Here is a 19,944-nt window from a genome sequence, read left to right as displayed (position 1 = left end):
CAAGAGAGTGGGGATGTTACTTGGGCAAGACACTCTCCACTATAATCAAATTCTAGCCCAAATAGTCGGAACAGCAGTTGCTTCCTCTGCTGTTCTGATGGTCATAGTCGGACACGACTATCATAAAAAAAAAAAATTTAATATTTTTTTTTTAAATGCCCTTCAGTTCATTGGCTCAGAATAAGATCATTCAAGTACACTCTTCAGTCCACAGCAGCAACTTTCTTTTACCAACAGTGAAGCTGAACACTTAAACACACCTGTAAAATTGCCTGTGCCGCTCTCTGCTTGCCGCTTCTTTTACTTTTGGCAATCACCTGCAAAATCAGCAAAATCAGCAGATAGCATTTGACATCATCAGCATCATCATAAGAAGAAAAAGTAGTAAAAAAAAAGGCAGAAAAAGAAACTCTACAAAAAACAAAAAAAACCCAAACAAACACAGTTGTCCAAAATGAAAGAACATGTATATCCAGTTGTATCTTTCATTCTTAGGTTTGTCTTCATTCTTTTCTTTTTTTTCTCTCCTTTGTTTCCAACAACTTAGTTCATGTGCTTTCCTGAACAAGAAATAATAAATATTTGAACGAAAAAAAAAAGTTTATTGAAGATATACAGAGGATTAGGTCACAAAAAACAAAACAAAGGTAAATCACACAGCTTAGTCCTATACCAAGAGAATTTCTGATGGGACCACTTACGTCCTCTGAACAGCTTCTCATTAGTGAACTAATCATCACGAGATTCCCTTTTCATTTCCATGTAACTCAAACTCTGGCTCTAGAATCAATCCTGGAAATGGAGCATGGCTGCTCGTTCAGATATTTACAAAACTCTGCTGCCCGACTCGTCCTCAGAAAGAAAAGATCTGAGCACATCACTCCTCTTTTGCAACATCTCCACTGGCTCGCTGTCTCACACCGAATAAAGTACAAGATCAGCACTCTATGTTATAAATGTTTTCACAAAACTGCCTCTTCCTGTCTCTGCGGCTGCCTTCACCTCTATACTCCATCTCACTCACTACGACTGGCTCCGGATCCACTCTGTTTACGCATATTATGCATACGTGTGAATGACTGGTGCGAAAGCGCTTTGATTTGTCTCTGCACAAGATTCAGCGCTATATAAATACCATCTTTATTATTATTATTATTACACTGCAGGATAAAAAACAGCCATGCACATAAAACCCTAAACATGGATATGAGTGAACATAAGCTGCAGCACATGAATGCAAAAGAGGAAGAAGCTCAGGTTTAATTTAAAGTGAATGGCTACTTTCAATTTTTTTTTTTTTCAGAACTCTGCACACACTAACCTAAGCTGCATCAAAACGCATCCAGACTGTGCAAAAGGCAGCTATTCACTGACGGATGAACAGACATGTATTTGTATTTGTATTTCTTTTTATCACAACAGATTTCTCTGTGTGAAATTCGGGCTGCTCTCCCCAGGGAGAGCGCGTCGCTATACCACAGCGCCACCCATTTTTTTGTATTTTTTCCTGCGTGCAGTTTTATTTGTTTTTCCTATCGAAGTGGATTTTTCTACAGAATTTTGCCAGAAACAACCCTTTTGTTGCCGTGGGTTCTTTTACGTGCGCTAAGCGCATGCTGCACACGGGACCTCGGTTTATCGTCTCATCCGAATGACTAGCGTCCAGACCACCACTCAAGGTCTAGTGGAGGGGGAGAAAATTTCGGGGGCTGTGCCCTGATTCGAACCAGCGCGCTCAGATTCTCTCGCTTCCTAGGCGGACGCGTTACCTCTAGGCCATCACTCCACTATAGCACATACCGTGGCTTTGTGTTTCCCAACAGTTATCGGTGAATTCACAGTTCTGGTGCTTGAGCGGTTTCATGTCTAGAAGGCAGTCCGTGTCGCCCATGCCGTAATTCCTGTGTGAACAGAACTTCATTGATATGATTATGCAAAATATACATGTATGAAAGGGCAAGACAGACAGACAAAGAGAGAGAGAGAGAGAGAGATGGATTCAAATATTCTATTCAATACAGGAAATGGCTCCTCGTGAAGGGGTGGTGTAAACAAACATTATAGAGGTATGTACAATAACGTAGAGTGAGAGAGAAAATATGAGTGTGTGTGTGTGTGCAAGCATATGTGTAATGTGTTGTGTGTGTGAGTTCTGTGTGTTGTGTATGTGTGTTTGTGTTTGTGTGTTTGTGTGTGTGTGTGTGTGTGCATGTGTGTGTGTGTGTGTGTGTGTGCATGTGTGTGTGTGTGTGTGTGTGTGTGTGTGTGTGTGTGTTGTGTGTGTTGTATGTGTGTTGTGTTTGTGTGTTGTGTGTGTGTGTGCATGTGTGTGTGTGTGTGTGTGTGTGTGTGTGTGTACAATGCATACCATGCATCTGGCACAACAGTAAATCTGCCATTCAGTGACGAACCAGAAATAATGACACAACCAGTATGTAAAACACTCACACATGTATGGACACCAAATGAAAATACAGGGTGTTATAATCATGATTACAAGCAAACCTTCAACCCAAATTATCACACACTCCTCTTCTTTCACAACTGAACTGAAAATCAAAGGCATTTTTCTGTACGGATGAAGGTCTTAGAAGTCAGCATTTCATGATGGTCTCTGCTGTATGTGACGTGAATATGTCACTCTTGTATCTTAGCACTGAAGAAAAAAGAAAAGCAAAAGGAGGAGTTTGTATTATACTCCATGTTTGGTGATACATATACTGTATCATGTCAAACTGATGCAAACTGGGCCTATGGGTTTGCTCTGCTTGGCCAAATTTCGCGCGGCTAACAGTGAAAAGACGATCCGTCTTGCCCGGTCCGCTCTTAGCCAATCAAACGCCTCTAAAAGCTACTAGCGCTGCAAATATAAAAGCAAGGATCTTGATAACAGATGGAGATATACTGACCTGCTCAAACATTCCCGTAATATCTGATACGGGCTGGGCTGACCTGCTTTGTTTCCCAGTTCACTGATGCGAGGATCTTCAATTTTGATTTCATCAAAAAACTGAAACATCAACAACATGAATTAATATATATATATACATATAAAAAAAGATGAAATTCACTAGTTCAGCACCTAGTGACACCAAATATACAACTTTTTTTTTTTCTTTGACAGTTTCTGCTTATCAATATTCTCTATGTTGTTTTTGTTTTCTGTGGGTTTTTGTTTTTTTGTTTTTGTTTTTTGTTTTTGTTTTGTTTTTGTTTTTTTTTGTCTCACACTGAACAAATAGAATCAACACCCGAATCGTGAACAAACAGACCCGAAATTTTTTTTAATGAAACTGATACTCAAAGCAAGAAAAACAGACTGGTCTAAATGCGAGTGACATATAATCAAGGACAAAGAATCAAACAAGAGCACGAGTGTTCCAGTTAGTTTGTACACAATATACAGAATGTGTAAGTAGAGGTAGGTGGAGAAGGAAAACCCCCCTGGGTTGTCCAAAAAATGCCGTCACTTGATTTTGGGGATAAAAATGGAGGAAGATGGGCATGCACATCTGTTAGTTATATGCTCAATAAACATATGAAGCAGAAACTCTACAAAAACACACCTAGAAGTAGTAGAAGCAACATTAAGAATGTAATCTAATTTTTAAAAAAACAAAAAACAACAACTCAGAGCTAACAGTGTTTCTTCTTCACTGACTTCTGTCTCTGAGTGCCCTCAACACTGCAAACTTAATAAGAACAGTCACAAACACACACACACACGCACACGCACACTAATATCACTTAAAGTAGAAGACGTTAACTCTCTCCATACGAACGGCGAAAGAGACGGCGTTAACAGCGTTTCACCCCAATTACCATCATCAAAATATTGCAAGCGGAAGGCTCTTATACTGAACAGGTGAATGTTGACAAAGAATACCACAATTCTGACGACGGAAGCTAAAGGTTGGGTCATTGAGACACCCACTGGACATCCGAGGGGTCTGTGTAGAGGAGAAGAGAGGACTGGCCGTACTGAGTGAGTTAAACTGAAGACTATTACTTAACACACACACACACACACACACACACAGTAGAAGACTATGTGCAAGCTCATTCAGAAAGACAACACACGCACACGAACACACACACGCACACACAGTAGAAGACTATGTGCAAGCTCATTCAGAAAGACAACACATGCACACAAACACGCACACGCACACGCACACACACACTCTTACCGAGAGATCTTCTGTATTCTTTTGAAGCTGGTCATCTGTCAGTGCATTCATTTCTGGAATCAGGATCTTCAAAGTGTTTTTTGCTGAAAAAAAAAAATTGTCAGTCACATAATTATGTCATTGACCTGAAAGATTGGACAGATCTCCACCCTTAACCTTGCAGGCAATGACTCCAGGATCTAAACCAGGACCCTCAGATTCAAAGTCCAGCACTCTGACCACTTGTTCGTTGCTCCTGTCTACTGATAAGGTGACAGCACTTTATAATCTAACCAAAGAAACACAGGTTTACACCAAAAGAAAGTTCAACAAGTTAACTGGGAATGTGCACAATGGAAATGCTGATGACGGGCGCAATAGCCGAGTGGTTAAAGCGTTGGACTGTCAATCTGAGGGTCCCGGGTTCGAATCACGGTGACGGCGCCTGGTGGGTAAAGGGTGGAGATTTTTACGATCTCCCAGGTCAACATATGTGCAGACCTGCTAGTGCCTGAACCCCCTTCGTGTGTATATCCAAGCAGAAGATCAAATACGCACGTTAAAGATCCTGTAATCCATGTCAGCGTTCGGTGGGTTATGGAAACAAGAACATACCCAGCATGCACACCCCCGAAAACGGAGTATGGCTGCCTACATGGCGGGATAAAAACGGTCATGCACGTAAAAGCCCACTCATGTGCATACGAGTGAACGCAGAAGAAGAAGAAGAAGAAGAAATGCTGATTTTTTATAACAGCGTGAAAAATTAATTTCACAGAATGAAAATGATATTAGAAGAAAAGTTTTGTAACCCGTGAAAAACAGTAAAGCCATGGCCAATCAGTGATTACCTCTCTGCCTCACCACAGAAATACGTCTCTCCTTTTTTTTTCTTACTTTCCTTTTTCTTTCCAACAAACATGATACAAAGAATGACAATTGACAATTTTGTTTCTTTGTCCTGACGGGCGCAATAGCCGAGTGGTTAAAGCGTTGGACGTTCAATCTGAGGGTCCCGGGTTCGAATCACGGTGACGGCGCCTGGTGGGTAAAGGGTGGAGATTTTTACGATCTCCCAGGTCAACATATGTGCAGACCTGCTAGTGCCTGAACCCCCTTCATGTGTATATGCAAGCAGAAGATCAAATACGCACGTTAAAGATCCTGTAATCCATGTCAGCGTTCGGTGGGTTATGGAAACAAGAACATACCCAGCATGCACACCCCCGAAAACGGAGTATGGCTGCCTACATGGCGGGGTAAAAACGGTCATACACGTAAAAGCCCACTCGTGTGCATACAAGTGAACGCAGAAGAAGAAGAAGAAGAAGTTTCTTTGTCCTGAAAACTCACCAGCTTCACTCTTGGCCAGTTTCTTGCTGATGGCGCAACCTGTGCCGTATTCTATGTCATTGATCAGCACTGTGGCACTGTAGGGCGTCTTGGAATTTTCTGTGAGAGAGAAAAAAAAAGAAGTAAAATGCATCAGGCATCAGTCAGTGTCAATCTACAATACATCTACATCCCTGTGTGTATGTTTTCACAACTCAGTCTGCCTTGAGTTCAGAGGCGAATGCTTGTTCCGTCCATTGCAAAATACAAAAGGAAATTTTCTATCTAAAATTACGTTTAAATAACATACTTACCGTGACCCAACTAGTGCAGACTCCGGCAGGGGTCTGACATTCCTGTCGTGTGCAAACTACTATCCGCCTATGCGGAGAAAACGAAACTACGGCCGATAACCCCCCGGAAGTAGGTAACCTCCCCGTTGTCCCGCTGGCTAGCGCCCTCTTTCTCCGGCAGCCATCATGACTCCTGTTCCTGTGCTCTTCATACGGCTAAGTTTTTTTTCGTATTTTCTGCCTGTCTGTCGATTCTCTGGCATACTTGTTTGTTAGTCAAATTATGTCTCCAACTAGGTCACATAATTACACAGTTTAAGCTCGATTCCCTTCCTACATAAACATGAAAAGGTAGCACCAAAATAGCAGCGCCATTATCAAATGTCACATGGAAAAGCAATCAGCTTTAAACAGCAGACATTTGTTTGTTTGTATTTCTTTTTATCACAACAGATCTCTCTGTGTGAAATTTGGGCTGCTCTCCCCAGGGAGAGCGCGTCGCTACACTACAGCGCCACCCATTTTTTTTGTTTTTTTTTCTGCGTGCAGTTGTTTCCTTTCGAAGTGGATTTTTCTACAGAATTTTGCCAGGAACAACCCTTTTGTTGCCGTGGGTTCTTTTACGTGCGCTAAGTGCATGCTGTACACGGGACCTCGGTTTATCGTCTCATCCGAATGACTAGCGTCCAGACCACCACTCAAGGTCTAGTGGAGGGGGAGAAAATATCGGCGGCTGTGACCCAGTTTAGTGTGCCCATTTCTCCAGGATACTAAACTACTTTTTTTTTTTTTTTTTCAGTTTGTATAGTTCCCACTTTGCCAGCTGAGCCTGTATGCAAGAAGTGTTTCTGGTCAATGGAATCAAGAAATATGTGCATCCATGACAATGCATACTATTATGGTCAAGGACTCAAGGTACATAAATTAGAAAATAATCAGCATGCTGATATCAAACTTCCAGTTTCTCTGGGATTACTAAGCAGACTCACCATAGTTCACACAACCAGGAAAATAAAATGGCAGAAAATTTTCAGTTTTAATGATTGCTTTCCATCGAATTAAGACAAGAAAGAAGAAAAAGAAAATATGAATTTCTTTTAAATGTGTGAAATCCCATCCTCAATATCATCAACCCCCCACCCTCCCTCTCCCAAAATCTCTTTGAACTATAGAGGAAAAAAGCTGTTGGTGCAGTTGTGTGCATGTTTGTGTGTGTGTGTGTGTATGTGCACGCATGCTCTCCTATGTGCACAAGTGTGTGCATGTGCATGGATGTATGTGCGTAAGTGTGAGTGTGTGTGAGTGGATATAAGAGTGTGGGTGTATTTGTGCATGCATTCACAAGATGTGTGTGTGTCGTATGTGTGTGTGTGTGTGTGTGTGTGTGTGTGTGCATGCGTGTCCACTACTACTGCAGGTAGAACCAGAATGCCTTTTTCATTTCACATACCCAGCTCTTTGAAGACGTAGAAGGGCTGGACTTTCATTGTGTGCTGGACATACTCATGAAGAATACACACAAAGGACTTGCCCGATGGATTCAGGAAAAACTCTGGAAGCAGAGAACAGCAAGTTACGTGCGCCTGACTGCTGAATCCAAGCACTGCTGTCCTGGTGCCGTATTCAAGAGAACATCGTGCCTGAGGGTAAATGTGTACCTGCGGGTAATCTGCATGAGGCAAGGCAAACTGCCCGAGGGTAAGCAACATCCAGTATTCATGAACACAAGAGTCAACCCGCGTGTCTACAAACCTGAAGGCAATGTACCCTTACTGACCTGCCAAGGGTGACTGCCCATGAAGCAGAGGTAAATATGGTGGATCCTATTGCAGCATTTTTCTTTCTTTTTTTTTTTTAAAGGGAAAACAGGCGTGATTTACAGATAGCACGTGTTTTGCGAACTCTCTCGACAATGTTCCGAGCTGTGGTGCGATGAGAAGTGAAACTGAGAGCATGCACAGACGGGAATCGTTGGGATTTTTTTTTAAAAGACGATGGGTTAGCTGTCTGAGCGAACCGCATGTGTCTTGAATACGAAGATAACTTATCCTTCAAGGTAAACTGTACCCGTGGGTCCCAACCATGTCAAAGGTAACTTGCCTGAAGGCAAAATGAATTTTGGCTTGAATACGGCCCCTGGTATCTTGCTACACCCAATACATTTCCCACAGCTGAGAAGTTAAAACCACATCAAACAGACTGTAATTCTGATTCGTGTTGGAAAACAGGAAGAACAGTACCTTGTTCCCAAGCATGAAAAAAAACCCAAAAAAACCCACATCACATAAATCAACTGAATGGTGATTAACTCTCTCCATACGAATGGCGAAAGAGACAACGTTAACAGCGTTTCACCCCAATTACCATCATCAAAATATTGCAAGAGGAAGGCTCTTATACTGAAGAGGTGAATGTTGACAAAGAATACCACAATTCTTACGACGGAAGCTAAAGGTTGGGTCATTCAGACACCCACTGGACATCCGAGGGGTCTGTGTAGAGGAGAACAGAGGACTGGCCGTACTGAGTGAAATTTGAAGAAGAATAGTTATTTTAAAATCAAAGAGCTAGTTCACTGCTGATGAAACATTACTCAGCTGTAAATGGCATAAAGTCTGCTTCTTTTCTGTGGATAAGATCATACATACCCATTGGTTGATTCAAGCACGGTACATACACCTCAGGTTTACAAAGCATTTTTCAAACATTGTTTCAAAAGTCTGGCTTGTTGGTAGACATACACAAAGGCAAATAAATTATTTCTCTGACTCTTTCTCTCACATGCACACACGTACATACACACAGAGAGATTCTCTCCTGATATTTCTATATGTGGTGAAAACAAAGTGCCAGCTCAACTAAATGTCACCATTTAAAAGTTAAAGAGCCAACATAAAATACAAGTGACATTTTTTCCTTTCAGTCCCTTACATAATGTTTTCAAGAGAGCTGTGTCATCTTATTGCCAGAACAGAAACATGATTATTTCCACTAACCTTTCCCTTTTGTTTTCTTCTTGTCTGGAGACGTCGTTGGAACAGAACATGTAATCAGCTTGGTGCTGGAAGGCTGTACACACACACACACACACACATGTACAAACACACACACACAAAGACACACACACACACACACACACACACACACACGAATACACACACACACACACATACACGTACATACACACACACACACTTGATATTCTGGAATATCTCTTTCAAATAAAGTAAGGATGATGATATGGGATTACCATAATCACTTTTCACCAACCAATACTGAATCAAACTTTCACAGGCTAAGTACGGAAACCAAAGCAAAAAAATATACAAAATCAAAACGAAAAAATATTACGCACACAACGGAAAATGTCATTTTTGCCTGACAGTTTCAATCCCTGTATTCCATCCTACATAACCACACTGTGAGAAGATCAAATCATTGAAACACACATTTAAAACACCTTTACATTCTATTTTTCACAAACGGAACATATAACTTGTAACAACTGAATAACACAATAATATATCTATATTCACCCAACTCTAACGTCACAAATAATACATACCTAAATAAGACATCATCATAATCCAGTATTTTTATCGCCCCTCCATTTTCACAGCGTTCCTCAAGAGGTAACAACTAAAGAAAACGGAACCCCACCTCTTTTCCCTCAGAAACACCAGAAAAAAAGTAAAGAATTTATATATAATAAATAGGGTTTGGAGGGGGCGGGGGGCAGGAATACCAAACCTGCAACAGTGAACACACCAAAAAATTACAAACATGACAACAACAAAAACCAGAAAAAAACCCAAACATACCAGGGAAGAAGACAAAAATGACTGCAGGATTCTTCAAAGACAAAAAAACTAAAGTTTATAAAAAAAATTTAAAAAAACCTTTTGGGTGGTAGTTGAATCCTCTTTGTTTTGACACGACGTTTCGGACCATAGGCCCGTTGTCAAGTGAAGAGAAGAGGACAGTGTGAATAGGAAAGCCTGTGTGAGGAAAGGGTAATGACATCTCACTACTTTCTGTTTTGATGGAAATCAGCAAGTGTTTATGTGCATGGCCCACCAAAACAGAAAGTAGTGAGATGTCATCACCCTTTCCTCACATAGGCTTTCCTATTCACACTGTCCTCTTCTCTTCACTTGACAACGGGCCTATGGTCCGAAATGTCGTGTAAGAACAAAGAGGATTCAACTACCACCCAAAAGGTTTTTATAAACTTTAGCTTTTTTGCCAAACATACCAGCTCTGGCCGTGACTGTTTTTTAGATCCCATGTGCTTGCGTCGGTCTCTCCAAGTTCTGTAACAAAAGATAAAAACTGAAATACAAGATGCATAAACCATAATCAAATAGACAATTAAAAATGCTTGTATGAGTCACACATTCTGATGAGTGTGTGCAGAGTGTCAGAAATGACATTCCGAAACAGAATCATCATCAACTTTATTATCTCAGAAAGAGAAATTCAGAGTGGTAAAGTGTGGTGATGTCTGTGGTGTACACAGATTATAAAACACTGACTTGTTACACCCCCCTGTGCCCACAACAAGGTACCAGACTTCTTTCTGCTCCTTTCTGATCATTCAGTGGATACAGGAACAATCTTCTTCTTCTTCTTCTTCTGCGTTCACTCGTATGCACATGAGTGGGCTTTTACGTGTATGACCGTTTTTACCCCGCCATGTAGGCAGCCATACTCCTTTTCGGGGGTGTGCATGCTGGGTATGTTCTTGTTTCCATAACCCACCGAACGCTGACATGGATTACAGGATCTTTAACGTGCGTATTTGATCTTCTGCTTGCATATACACATGAAGGGGGTTCAGGCACTAGCAGGTCTGCACATATGTTGACCTGGGAGATCGTAAAAATCTCCACCCTTCACCCACCAGGCGCCGTCACCGTGATTCGAACCCGGGACCCTCAGACTGACAGTCCAACGCTTTAACCACTCGGCTATTGCGCCCGTCAACAGGAACAATCAAATCTGACACAAACTCCACCCCACCCCCCACTCCCATCCAGGTCTGTAGTAATAGTATTCACACACCAGTATGTGATTTGGAACCAATCTGAAAATTTACAGAACATAAAATACTGTTGTGAACTCACTTGTATCTCTGAACCGTAACTGTCTTGAATTCAAACAGGTTCTGACAATATTCTCGTAACTTCAGGTAATCTGAAAAAAAAGAAAAGCAAGAACACTTTACCAAGATCATCTCTTTTCTTCAGGGCATCATCACAGAAGAAACTAGCACATATAGCGTGACTCATTACCCAGTCCATGCTGGGTACCAAGTGACTTACAACTGACACACCTGACCACTCTCTTGAAATTATGAAATGAAATTATGGTGCTTAGAGCCTTGCCGACCACTAAGGCCATCTCAAGGCTATCGCCGCGTTAATAACTACTACAAGGGTAAAAAAAAAACCAACAAACAATTAAAACGAGTCACCACTTCAAACTTTCCACTCAAAGTTTTTAAAAAAAACTTCCATAGTTTAAAACCTTCAAATCTGGTTAAAAATGTTCACTTCTTTTAAGAAGTCCATCAGTGCCCACGGAGGGACATCACGAAACAAGGTCTTCAAAGAAACCGCCGTGTAATGTCTGTGTCTAACGTCATGCAGATCCCAACAGTCAAGGAGCACGTGTTTCACGGTGAGAGGCTCATCACAGGGAATACATCGAGGGGCCTCTTCCCCCTTCAACAAGTAAGAATGAGAAGGAAAAAAAAGTGTGCCCCTGCATGCAGTCTGCCCAGCACAGACTCCTCCTTTCTGTTCTTCACCCCTGAAGGGTACCACTCCTCTTACAACACCACCATTACATGCATAACCAGTTGTTAATGTTAGCTTCCAGCCCTGAAAACATGGCACTGCCAAGACTTTCCCAAGATTCCATCATTTACATCAACTTAATGTCATTCGTCCTTGAAATAAGTCTATGGACAGAATTTAAAAAAAAAAATTCTTATTATGCTATTGCAGGTGTTGTTGTTTTGTTTTTTGTTGTTGCTTTTTTTCTTTAAACAAGGTGCCATCACTTCAATAAATAATCTGAAAATAATATGTGTTTTGTCAACAACAACAACAAAAAATCATGCATATATCTGCCTAAAAGATGAAAACACCCTGTGTACGTGAATGAATTCCTACTGCCAATCTATCACACACACATCCAGTCAAGGAGTAGCTGAACAGACTATACCTTATCAATCATGTGACAGTCCGAAGGATGAAGTTCTTACCAAGAGACGTCTCCTTCCTCATCTCATCAGCTGACTTGATTTTCACCGATGGGAATGGACATGCCGGGTCTGTTTTGGAGTCGGCGTCTTCCGCTGTTGCCTGTTCCGTTTTCGAGTCAGTACCCTCCGCTGTTGCCTGTCCTGTTTTTGAGTCAGTGTCTTCTGTTGTTGTCTGTTCAGTTTTTGAGTCAGTGCCCTCTGTTGTTGCCTGTCCTGTTTTTGAGTCAGTGTCTTCTGTTGTTGTCTGTTCAGTTCTTGTGTCGTTATTTTCCTTTGCTGCCTGTCCCGTTTTTGAGTCAGTGTCTTCTGTTGTTGTCTGTTCAGTTTTTGAGCCAGCGCCTTCAGTAGAATCAGCAGTTTCTGAAAACAACAATAAAAAATAATCATTTAAATATGCATACTCATGCATACAAGTATACATATAGTCATGTGAACACTCCCTCCCTCCACCCATCTCTCTCTCTCTCTCTTGTATATAAAACAGTCTGCGAAAAGACCAAAACAAACTGATTTAATGTACATTCAGTACGTTCTGTGTTTCAAACAGTAAAGTGGTTGATTGACTGAGTGATTGAGCTACAGCCACTTTCGAACCATACTGAAACAGAATTAATGTCCCCATATCCTGTCCCATATATCTCGTTACATTGAGCTCCATTTCCAAAGTATATGAAAGCTATGGCGCTTGAAAAAACAAAACTGTGTGAAAAATCATCAATTTCCCACAGCCTTGATAGTAAAAGGTGAACAAGGAGTAACTTCTTCTTCTTCTTCTTCTGCGTTCGTGGGCTGCAACTCCCACGTTCACTTGTATGCACATGAGTGGGCTTTTACGTGTATGACCGTTTTTACCCCGCCATGTAGGCAGCCATACTCCGTTTTCAGGGGTGTGCATGCTGGGTATGTTCTTGTTTCCATAACCCACCGAACACTGACATGGATTACAGGATCTTTTAACGTGCGAATTTGATCTTCTGCTTGATTATACACACGAAGGGGGTTCAGGCACTAGCAGGTCTGCACATATGTTGACCTGGGAGATCGTAAAAATCTCCACCCTTTACCCACCAGGCGCCGTCACCGTGATTCGAACCCAGGACCCTCAGATTGACAGTCCAACGCTTTAACCACTTGGCTATTGCGCCCGTCAACAAGGAGTAACATTACGGGGTGTGCTGTTTTCCACTGCCCTTGTCTGTTCTGTGTGTCAGCATTTCGCAGGTCCAGCTTTCTTATTTTGCAGACAACAGACTGGCTGTTGCCAACACTTCTTTCCCTTTCTTACAAACAAAATACCAAAGGTTTCAGTTTCAGTTTTTCAAGGAGGTGGTGCGGCATTCGGACAAGTCCATATACGCTACACCACATCTGCAAGTCGATGCCTGCCCAGCAGCAGAAGTACGTGCTGCACACGTGACCTTGGTTTATCATCTCATCCAAATGACTAGATGCTCAGTTTGATTTTCCAGTCAAAGTGCAATAGCCGAATGGTTAAAGCGCTGGACTTTCAATCTGAGGGTCCTGGGTTCGAATCTCGGTGCACCTGGTGGGGTAAAGGGTGGAGATTTTTCCGACCTCCCAGGTCAACATATATGCAGACCTGCTAGTGCCTGAACCCCCTTCGTGTATATGTGCATGCAGAAGATCAAATATGCACGTTAAAGATCCTGTAATCCATGTCAGCGTTCGGTGGGTTATGGAAACAAGAATATACCCAGCATGCACACCCCCGAAAACGGAGTATGGCTGCCTACATGGCGGGGTAGATAAATAAAAAAAACGGTCACACACATAAAATGTTACATGTCTGTCTGAGTGTGTATGTGTGTGCGTCTGAAATCTGATTGAATGACACAGGAAACGAATGATGAGTGCCCAGTGGCAGCCGTCAGTCGGCTCTACCCAGGTAGGCAGCCTGTGGTGCAAATGTCCCCGTGTATGTAAAGCGCTTAGAGCTTGGTCTCTGACCGAGGATAGGCGCTATATAAGTATCCACATCAATCACAAAAAACAAAAAAAACAAAAAAAAAAGTTGGGAGAAAGGGCATGAGAGGGATTCAAACCACACACCCTCACGGACTCTCTCTATTGGCAGCTGAGTGTCTTAACCATTCTGCCCACCATCCTCTGAACTGACCTCCTAAGGTTTACAAAAAGTATCAAGCTCCGGACACCCACCTTGCCGAGAGTCAGTGGCCAATGAGGTCTCACCGTTCTCTGCTTCCTGTGGCTTCTTCTGCTCTTCTTCTGGCTCTTTTTCTTTTTCCAACTCCCGTCGATACTTCAAGCACGGTACAGCGCTGATGGGAATGTCATGTTTCTGAAATCGGAATCATGGTTCACCCACATCAGTTTTTTAAAGTTACATTCAAAGCAACAAATGAACACACACACACACACACATGCACACCATTTTTCACCCTCTGCCCAATACCGTTCCCTCCACCATGCCTCGCCCTCCATCCTCCCGCACCCCCCTTTTTTTTTCTTTTTTCCCCCCCCACCCCTCCCTGTCTAATATCACTGAAAGTGGAAGACGTTAAACTGAAGACTACTACTACACACACACAAAGTCTGATGACCAATGTTTTCAAGTCAAACATAACACAAGACAGATGAAAGCCATGAAATGAAGTAACCCTAAAATATCCTTTCATTATCAATTGCCAAATGAGATGGAATACATCAAAATTAAACGACCAAATCCAAGGCCAATACCATTTAGTGATTCAGTAATTTAAAAGTTTTCCATCTGCCACTCTATAATTCCCCAACTAACTTCCTTTGATCCCTTGTCTGTCAATGCAGCCTGTGTCCATGTATGCAAATTCACGGTATTACTTGTATTTTTTTTTCTTCTTTACCAGAAAAAGCCTTCACATATTCATGAGTTATTAGTTTGAAAAACTTGTTAGCTTTAAAAAATATTGACACATTTACTGCGTTGTTCAGAAAAGCATGGCAAAAACTGAGTGAGCAAGTCAACTTAAATTCTTTTAAGATTTTATACACACACACACAGACACACACACAACACACACACACACACACAACACACACAAACACACACACACACAACACACACACACACACACACACACACACACACACACACACACACAAGTAAATCCAACAAACCCTGGCTGATCCAGACCCCAGGAAGTAAGGCTGGGCCAAAGTGCACACTCGAGACTGGCGATGCAGGTAGATAGGCATTCCACTGTTGTGTGTCACAACCAGCCAGCCCTCTGGCAGGATGTCAAAAGGATCATGTCCACGCTCTGTGAAATGGACAGTCGACAGAATCAATTCAGTATCAGCCCATAGTTATACACACTGTGAGTTTTCAGTTTTCAGTTTCAGTTTCTCAAGGAGGCATCACTGTGTTCGGACAAATCCACATTCGCTATACACCACATCTGCTAGGCAGATGGATGAGCAGCCGCATAACCCAACGCGCTTAGTCAGGCCTTGAGTGCACGCATTTATTTGTGTACCTATCAGAGTGGAATCTGCTAAAGAATTTTGCCAGAGGTCAATCCTCTTGTTGTCATGGGTTCTTTTTCCAATGCGCCAAGTGCATGATGCTACGGGACCTCGGTTTATCGTCTCATCCAAATGACTAGACGCTCAGTTTGATTTTCCAGTCAACCTTGGGAGAAAGGGCAAGAGCAGGATTCGAACCCAGACCCTCACAGACTCTCTGAACTGGCAGATGAACATCTTCAGTCAACCATTCTGCCAACTTCCTCCTCACTGTGAACTCATCTATATTAAAGACAAGAGAGGCAAGGCCTTCAAGACTCACTTGTGATAAATTAAGTCCCCTAGCATTAATTACAGAGTAATTTCCCTTCTTTACTATCTGCACCAAAACGTTTGCAAAATAAATAAAAATTCCATGCTTAGCAAAAGAAGTTCCTGTTTGAACAAAAAATGATAATAATGACTCCTCTTGTTGTTGCGTCAGAATAAGAGGTCAAAGTGCCAAGTTTAGAGAATACAAAAAATATAAATATAACAGTAAATGCAGTTTGCATATAATTAGGCTTCTTTTTTTATTTTTTTTTGTGCCCATCCCAGAGGTGCAATACTTTTAAACAAGATGACTGGAAAGAACTGAATTTTTCCTATTTTTATGCCAAATTTGGTGTCCATTGACAAAGTATTTGCAGAGAAAATGTCAATGTTAACGTTTACCACGGACACACAGACACACGGACACACACACACACACACACACACACACACAACCGAACACTGGGTTAAAACATAAACTCACTTTGTTTACACAAGCGAGTCAAAAATCACGCTGACCAGGATTTCACATGTTGTAAACAGCTCTATATTCAAAATCAAGCTTACTGCTACATCAGAAACTTTCTTCATTTCCTGAATTTCTCATTCCTGCTCCTATTTTTTTTCTAAAAGGTTTTTGTAATTTGGAAATCTGTCAAGCAGGTCAGCATTAAAAAGATTCCATTGTTATATAAAAAGCAAGAAACATCACAAAACAACTCTATAAATTCAAACTTACTTTTAGAAACACAACAAACAGGGGATCCAGGAACTGTCAGTTACTAAGAATATATAACATAATTATAAAAACGGAGTAAAACCTGTCACATTTTCTTCCAAGTAACAGATCTCTTTTTCACAATTGGATGTAGCAATTAAAGTTAAAAGTATTCCGGGTAAATTAAAAAAAAAAAAAAAAACATGAAAAAACACAAACACAAAAAATATAAATGAACAGTAACCATGCACATTACATAAGAACACACACACACACACACACACACTTAACAAAATTACAGACACAAAGCCATGCAGATATTATGGATGTTTCATTATAGATCTAATTACAATCATAAACATAAATTACGCTTTGAAAATTACTAAAACTGTAGAGATAGTTAAGTAAGATGAAATTCAGTGCCAACTAACAGTCATTTGAAACAAACTCTAACATCTATAGCCTAGTATTGAAACTTTCCTATTTCAGTATGATTTTTTATTACGGTAAAGGTCACCCAATTACAATTTACATGATCTATAATTTGTGTTATGATTGAAAGTATTTTATAATATGTGTTACTGTACAGTGTACCAAACAGCCAGGAAAAGACTGCAGTCTAGCTTCACCTTCTTGTCTATCATTAATGTATAAATTTGTAGCCAAAGCTTACACTCTCAACCAAAATGTCTACGTACCAACCAGCACCACCTTCTCCCTCTCAATGGGTCGCTCTGAATGCGCGATGGAGTCTTTGGTGATCCCTTCCTCCAGCAGCGCGTACAGTTCCATGTCATCCAGTGACTCGTCACTATCCTGCTCACCATCCTCGTCTGGATCATCGTCATCAGCAACCACTTCATCAATGATCTCAAACTCATGCATCCCTGATTTCTCTGCAAGGTCGTTACGCAAGAAAGGGCTGCCGTAACTGTTTTCACCATCCCCTGCTGAATCTATGTCTGACGGCCCTGGCAGACAATCCTCAGATGTGTTATTCTGAGTCGAGTACTCTCCATCTGGGAGTTTGGCTCGTTTCACGGGTGGCTCCGATGACAGAGTTTCAGTCATTTCTCCGTGGTCGTCGGAGGTGCTGTCTGTCTTCAGGCCATTGCAATGGGCTCTCGGCATTGCCTTGTCTGAGGTGTCATTCATGTGTCCATCTCCTTTACAAATGTCCATCCTTGTGTGTCACTGTCAGTGTTCTTACTGAAAGCAAAACGCCACAGGCTTCCTTTCGTCTCCGCTGATTAATCAAGCACCTGCACAATTGCAAATTAAATAATAGTTAACCGGAACCACATGTTGAACATGTTTCTGCATAAAGTGCATTAATCGTATGAATATATACTTATCATACTTGTAAGCATACTTTTAATTTCACAGACCTGTTCAAATGCTGCAAAGCATATATATGTATACTCTTTAAAAGAAAGTGCTTCTACTTTAATTTTATGCATATCATTATTGACATTATATCATAAGCACACATACAAGTATACAGGCACCCATGCACACACACACACACACACACACACACACACACACACGCATACATTTAAATACACACTCAAAATGAAAAATCAGGCGTAATTTGAAATGGCATTCCAAAAAGACAGATATTATGGGTAATCTATCTTAGTTGATCAAATCTTCAAACATTAATTTATTAACCGGATCATGAAAAAAAAGCCCTGAACTGATGATGATCATTTCTACTGTTTAATTATTTACACTAATTACAGACTTCAGTGACAACAAATTCATCCATCTACAGATCTACCAATAATTCATGGTTAATACAACTTACAGTGAAAATTTTGTCCTATTTTTAGTAAAACTAGTAATTTGCACACATACATTCAGTATTCATTCACAATGTCAATGTGGGAAAAATATCTGCAAGATATATAAATCAGTCTGAATGCCTGCATATAAAACAGAAAAAGTTATTTATCGATTCTTCATTCATGAGCAGGCATGGATGTACAACAAAGTATGTCAGAAACAGTTGTACTGTGCACTTCAGGCGAGAGTCAAAGGTATTTTCTTTTATATATTGGAAATCATATCATCTTACCACCCTGTAACATCTGCAAATATGTTATGATAATTACAATACTATATCATTACATTATCATAATTTAAACATTTGATTTGGAACATTCAAGTATTTCAACACAATGTGGTAAATTTTTAACTGGGTAATTGTTCCAAATAATGAAATATTGACAATCATTCAGACTTTCTTTGGAAAACTGGAAATGTCAAGATCTCGTCATCTATAATCAAACCACGATTTAAACAAACAAACTATAGGGGAAATGCTGAGGTTGGTATATTCCATGGGATGGGGAGAGTGAGGGGGATGATCAAGTGGGGCAGGGGGGGATCATGAAAGGCTGTGAATGATTCTGTCATTCAGAAAGTAGATATTTTGATGTCAGTGTTTGCAGACGGCCACTATTTCACTCTGTAGAAACAATAGATAAACAGCTACCTGGCAACTGTTTACTGAACGAATGCTGAACGCTTGGACACAAAATACTCTCATACTGGTATCAATCAAATTTTGTTTGAGCAGATGTAAACTTTGTACAGTGCCCCGAATTTTGTAGAGTCTGTGGAATACACGCATCATTTTGACTACTCTACCATGCCATAGAACAGTCTGTCCCATCACTAAAGCAACTGCCGCTGCACTCATGGATTTGTACGGCAAGGCGCAGTAAAGAATTATGTCACGATTACTTACACAATGTCGGACCCAAATGAAAACCATCAATTAATTAATTTAATAAATGAGAGGAAAAAAACCCGTTGAAATGGGTGAAATGACCAAATTCAATGACAATGATCAAGAGGACATTAACAGTTATTATTTCACAAAATAGTGCAAATATCGATTGTGTCTCCTGTTACACGATTACTTCAACTGTCAAGAGATCAAAATAATCCCTTTGTTCTTTAACTACTAGCATGATCTACTTATGCTGACCTGCGTCATAATTATCAGTCCACTTTAATTGTACAGAACGCATGAACCAAAAGTAACTTACAATCAGTCGGAGTAAAAACACGTCACAACTGATTGTTTTCAATATGATTCTCACATGCACATTATCCCCAAATTAGCTGAAATGCAGCGTCTGCTTGTCAAGTTTACATGCACAACATTCGGAAAACGGAAGTGTCTTATCGCCGAAACTGTGCCATTTAACGCCATGTGTTCTAATTCTCACGAATGCATATGGCCTGTTGAGAGTGCGGGCATCTTTGCACATGCACACCAACGCGCGCGCGCGCATAGACAGACAGGCAGACAGACAGACCTATCAAAATGACAGAATGGGGAACCAAATG

At 40.9% G+C, this 19,944-nt stretch overlaps 1 protein-coding gene across 1 annotated transcript in view; it reads right to left on the bottom strand.

The window, feature by feature from the left end:
- LOC143302217 (microprocessor complex subunit DGCR8-like) overlaps positions 1-19,771 on the bottom strand; it is a 28,879-nt gene extending 9,108 nt beyond the window's left edge. The window contains 15 exon segments of the mRNA XM_076616791.1: positions 261-317; positions 1,801-1,827; positions 1,829-1,901; positions 2,910-3,010; positions 4,191-4,273; positions 5,523-5,621; positions 7,245-7,346; positions 8,791-8,863; positions 10,050-10,107; positions 10,921-10,990; positions 12,066-12,425; positions 14,244-14,385; positions 15,204-15,346; positions 17,280-17,843; positions 19,641-19,771. Coding sequence (XP_076472906.1) covers positions 261-317; positions 1,801-1,827; positions 1,829-1,901; positions 2,910-3,010; positions 4,191-4,273; positions 5,523-5,621; positions 7,245-7,346; positions 8,791-8,863; positions 10,050-10,107; positions 10,921-10,990; positions 12,066-12,425; positions 14,244-14,385; positions 15,204-15,346; positions 17,280-17,763 — 1,872 coding nt within the window. The 5' untranslated portion in view covers positions 17,764-17,843; positions 19,641-19,771.
- Between the last annotated feature and the right edge of the window lie 173 nt (positions 19,772-19,944).

This window comes from Babylonia areolata, chromosome 29 (genome assembly GCF_041734735.1).
Source record: "Babylonia areolata isolate BAREFJ2019XMU chromosome 29, ASM4173473v1, whole genome shotgun sequence".
Taxonomy (NCBI): domain Eukaryota; kingdom Metazoa; phylum Mollusca; class Gastropoda; order Neogastropoda; family Buccinidae; genus Babylonia; species Babylonia areolata.
The sequence above is the reverse complement of the archived record's forward strand: the minus strand, read 5'-3'. Positions and strand labels throughout refer to the sequence as shown.